Below are 3,914 nucleotides of genomic sequence, written 5' to 3' on the forward strand. Positions count from 1 at the left end.
GCCATCGTTTCCTAGCAGAGCAGACTGCAGAGTAGATGGAGTTTGTCTGATGGAAAGTTTACACCTGGGAGAACTCGGACTAATGGGATGCTCTGCCTGGAACACATTTTAATATTTTTGATAGCATTCATTTATTTATTTGCTGGTGTCTCAGCAGTGCTTGGAAGCCCCAGTCCTGGGCCTGTGCTATTCAGAAAGAGAACATAAAGGGAATCCCTGCTAGTCACAGAGTTTGCAGTACCATTCCAATCAAAACATGAACTTTCAGTGTCTTCCTAATTACTGCAACAGCTAAAACCAAGCTTTTCTTCAAAAGGGAGCTTTCAGTAAATTTTCCAAAACGGAATTATAGTGAGAGAGACTTGATTTTCTCAGCTCCTGAGAAAATGTTACCACAGTTCTACACTTCACCCTTTTCACTCCAAACTTTTCTATTCCACAGTTTTCTCATGGCACTTTTCACCTCCTCATTTCTCAGCGTGTAGATGAGTGGGTTCAGCATGGGCGTGATGACAGTGCAAAACACAGCTAACCTCTTCTCCTCCGAGAGACTGCTGGATGGGCGTATGTAGGTGAATGTGCATGGCCCAAAGAAGAGAATCACCACAGTAATGTGGGACCCACAGGTGGAGAGGGCTTTGTACCGCGCTTCGGACGTTTGCCTTTTCAAGGATAACAAAATGACAATGTAGGACGTGACCAGGATGATGAAAGAGACCAAACAAATCATTCCACTATTGGCAACGACAATGATGCCCGCAACATAGGTGTCTGTACAGGCCAGTTGTAGTAGGGGACGGACATCACAGAGGTAGTGGTCAATTTTGTTGGGACCACAAAAAGGGAGGCTAATGGTTATGAGGGTCTGCACCAGGGAGTGCACAAAGCCCCCCACCCATGAACCCATCACCATCCAGCCACACACACGCCTGGTCATGAGGGTGGTGTAGTGCAGGGGTCTGCATATGGCAAAGTAGCGATCATAGGCCATCACTGTGAGGATGAAGACCTCAGCACCGCCGGAGATATGTTCCCCAAATAGCTGTGCCATGCAACCCCCAAAGGAAATGGTTTTCTTCTCAACAAGGAAGTCAGCAATCATTTTGGGAGCTGTGGCAGAAGAGAAGCAAAGATCTGCAATGGACAGGTGGCAGAGAAAGAAATACATGGGGGAGTTTAGACTCTGACTGCTAACTACAGTGACAACGATGAGCAGATTTCCTGCCACAGTAACAATATAGAAGAACAAAAACACCACAAAACATATTTTCTGCACCCCTTGGTTCTTTGAAAGGCCCAGAAGAATGAATTCCTTCACACTGCTTACATTCTCCATGTTGATAAGTCGGGTGCCAATATGCAATATACAGCTTACACACCTGGGAAAACAAAGACAGACACATGATTCATTAGCATTTTTTCATTATTAGTAATGAGCTCTATATCAGAAGTGGATACAAACCAAGAAAGATATAGCATTAGTATTAAGCTTATGAAGCGTTTAGTTTCTGTCATGTATTTTTTTTTAACGGCTATTTAATTCTCCACAGTACAAAGCTTCTGCCTTGGCTTTGGTGGCACGGAGATAGGTGCACTCTGTGATATGTTCCTTAATCCTGGTCCTCCAGGATCTTGAAGGACTGGCTCCATGGCTGATAGCCTTCCATGCACTAAGGACAAGGCCAGAGTGTTCACCTTGGGCACTACAAGGTAGATAATGCAGCATGTTTGCCCTCAGGGGAGACAAAGTCCCTGACAGCAATCTTTGTAAAATGGGTGTCTTTAAGAATACCTGGAAATATTGCTCAGAATGATGATTGGCTTTATAAGTACACATGATCTTTGAATTCTTGTTTAGAAGGGAAATGTACCCACAGGCAGAGAAAAGAACTCTCTTGTGTGTAGACATTTTGAAACGTAAATATGAAATGTCACAGGCTGAAAAATGAGTTCTGGGAAGGTTATCTATCATGGACGGGAAAAAAATTGCACCTATGACTTAATGGAGTATTTCACATTGTTCTAAATCTCAGCATTGTTTCTATCAGAGGAAGGAAGAATGAAAGACTCTTGTGAGATCTTCTGTCCCAGCACTGTACTGATTTTACCTAGTGTGATTTTTGATACACTCTGCGTGATCCTTTCAAGGGTTAACTTAGCTTAATGAAGCTAATCTAACTAAACTCCTTCAACAGCCAGTATAAGTCTCTCTGTAGGCTGATTCAGAATGACTGAATTAGGGTCCTTTGCAGAACCCTTTTTTCCTCCACTCACTATGAGGAGCTTAAGCAAATTAGCACCACCAGGTTAGAATGACCTTTAGAGAATAATCCCTTTTGGTGCCTGAAAGTAGCTCAGAGCTTTTTGTAATGCCATCCACCTGTTTTAGGTTATGGCTGAGCTCCTTGTCCCTAGGCATTTCTACATCCATACAGTTTCTCATTCGAGACAAGGTCACATTCCAGCATAAACATGGGACTTCTTTGGTTCACCCTGTATTCCAGCTACAACCCATCGAGCATTACGTGTCACTAATAAATGAGTAGCCTACATCTTTAGAAAGAGTGTAACGTCTCTAGCTTGCCATTATGCACCGAGACCACCAGAGTTCCTTTGGTCAAAGAAGTCTGGGAACCACCAGATGAAACTCTTCACAGAGAGTTTAAGGTCAGCCAAAAGCAGGCACTCTTTTAATAAAAATATCCACTGAATGGGCTTCCTTCTAGCATCAAAGCATTCCCCATCAGCTGGTGTTAAAATGCACCATTTTAAGTCCTGCAGAATTACATCACAACATTTGTACTGGTGATCTGTGAGCAAATCTGTGGAATGATTCAGTTAAGCCAAGTTATCTACCAACTACTTCCATCTGCAGCATAATCAGAAATTCTCGTGCAGGCACAAAGGGATCAAGCATCCACAGGAAACACTGAAACTGAGAAAACCCAAGATTACTTTCAAACCCACAAAGTGAAGCCGAGAGAGGAGGTGGGGAAAGGTAGGGACTTTTCCTATGCTTACAGTTGTACTTACACTAGATGAAAGTTTTTCAAGCAGAAGGGTAAAATTTACATGGATGGTTCCTTTTCAGATATTTCTACATGAAAAGGATCAGTAAGAACAACGGGAGGTCACTTTCTCCCTCGTCTTACCAGGTTGTGATCCTTTCTACCCCTCTTCCTTCTACTGAGCAACGACGTAGACTTCTCAACAAAATAAATGACAGGGATGAAATGAGCACACCTTTATGGCTGTGCAGTACCCAGTCGAAAAGAAATAGCTGGGCTCCATCCAAGCCAGAGCATCACTGGAAGCATACCACAGCAATCGCAGGGCCATATTTAGGCAGTCAGAAAGGAGTGACCAAGAGAGAAATGGTCGGGGGAAACTATATGCCTGAATACCAGCAGATGGCAAATTCCTGAGCTAAAAACAAGGTGTGCATCTACAAAAGGACCGACTCACACAATTCAGACAGCTCGACCATGTGTCTTGCTTGATAAGGTCCTTTCCATCACCACCAAACTGCATTTAACAAACTACCCATCTGTCTGATCTCATCTCATCGCCTTAAGTCATGTAGGCACCTGTACCTAAGCTAGGCATATTACACCTGACCAGTCTACTTGTAGATGTGATGAATCATGTGCTGCAGGTACCCGTTTCTCACTGTTGACTCCAAGAGGATTACTAGAATGACTAATTCAGTAGAGGATTGCCACCAGTGATGGCTTATCTCTTCAAGTGCCTTTGCAGGGGTAGACCTGAGCTATATGACATAATGCAATCAGCTGCAAAATAAAATCAATCTCATGTGTACTCTTAACATCTCAAAAAGGGTGAGAAATTGCACCATCTCCTTACTGCATGCATTCTTCCCTAAAATCTCAGGTGGTTATGGGAAACAAAAGAAT

General features: G+C 43.2%; 1 protein-coding gene across 1 annotated transcript; it reads right to left on the reverse strand.

The window, feature by feature from the left end:
• Positions 1–436: 436 nt before the first annotated feature.
• Positions 437–1,336, reverse strand: LOC136991960 (olfactory receptor 4S2-like; the record flags this gene model as incomplete). The annotated part of the gene is made up of 1 exon (XM_067295461.1): positions 437–1,336. A coding segment is annotated over exon 1 (900 nt), but the record flags the coding sequence as incomplete, so codon positions are not given.
• Between the last annotated feature and the right edge of the window lie 2,578 nt (positions 1,337–3,914).

Source organism: Apteryx mantelli, chromosome 4 (assembly GCF_036417845.1).
Source record: "Apteryx mantelli isolate bAptMan1 chromosome 4, bAptMan1.hap1, whole genome shotgun sequence".
Classification (NCBI taxonomy): Eukaryota; Metazoa; Chordata; class Aves; order Apterygiformes; family Apterygidae; genus Apteryx; species Apteryx mantelli.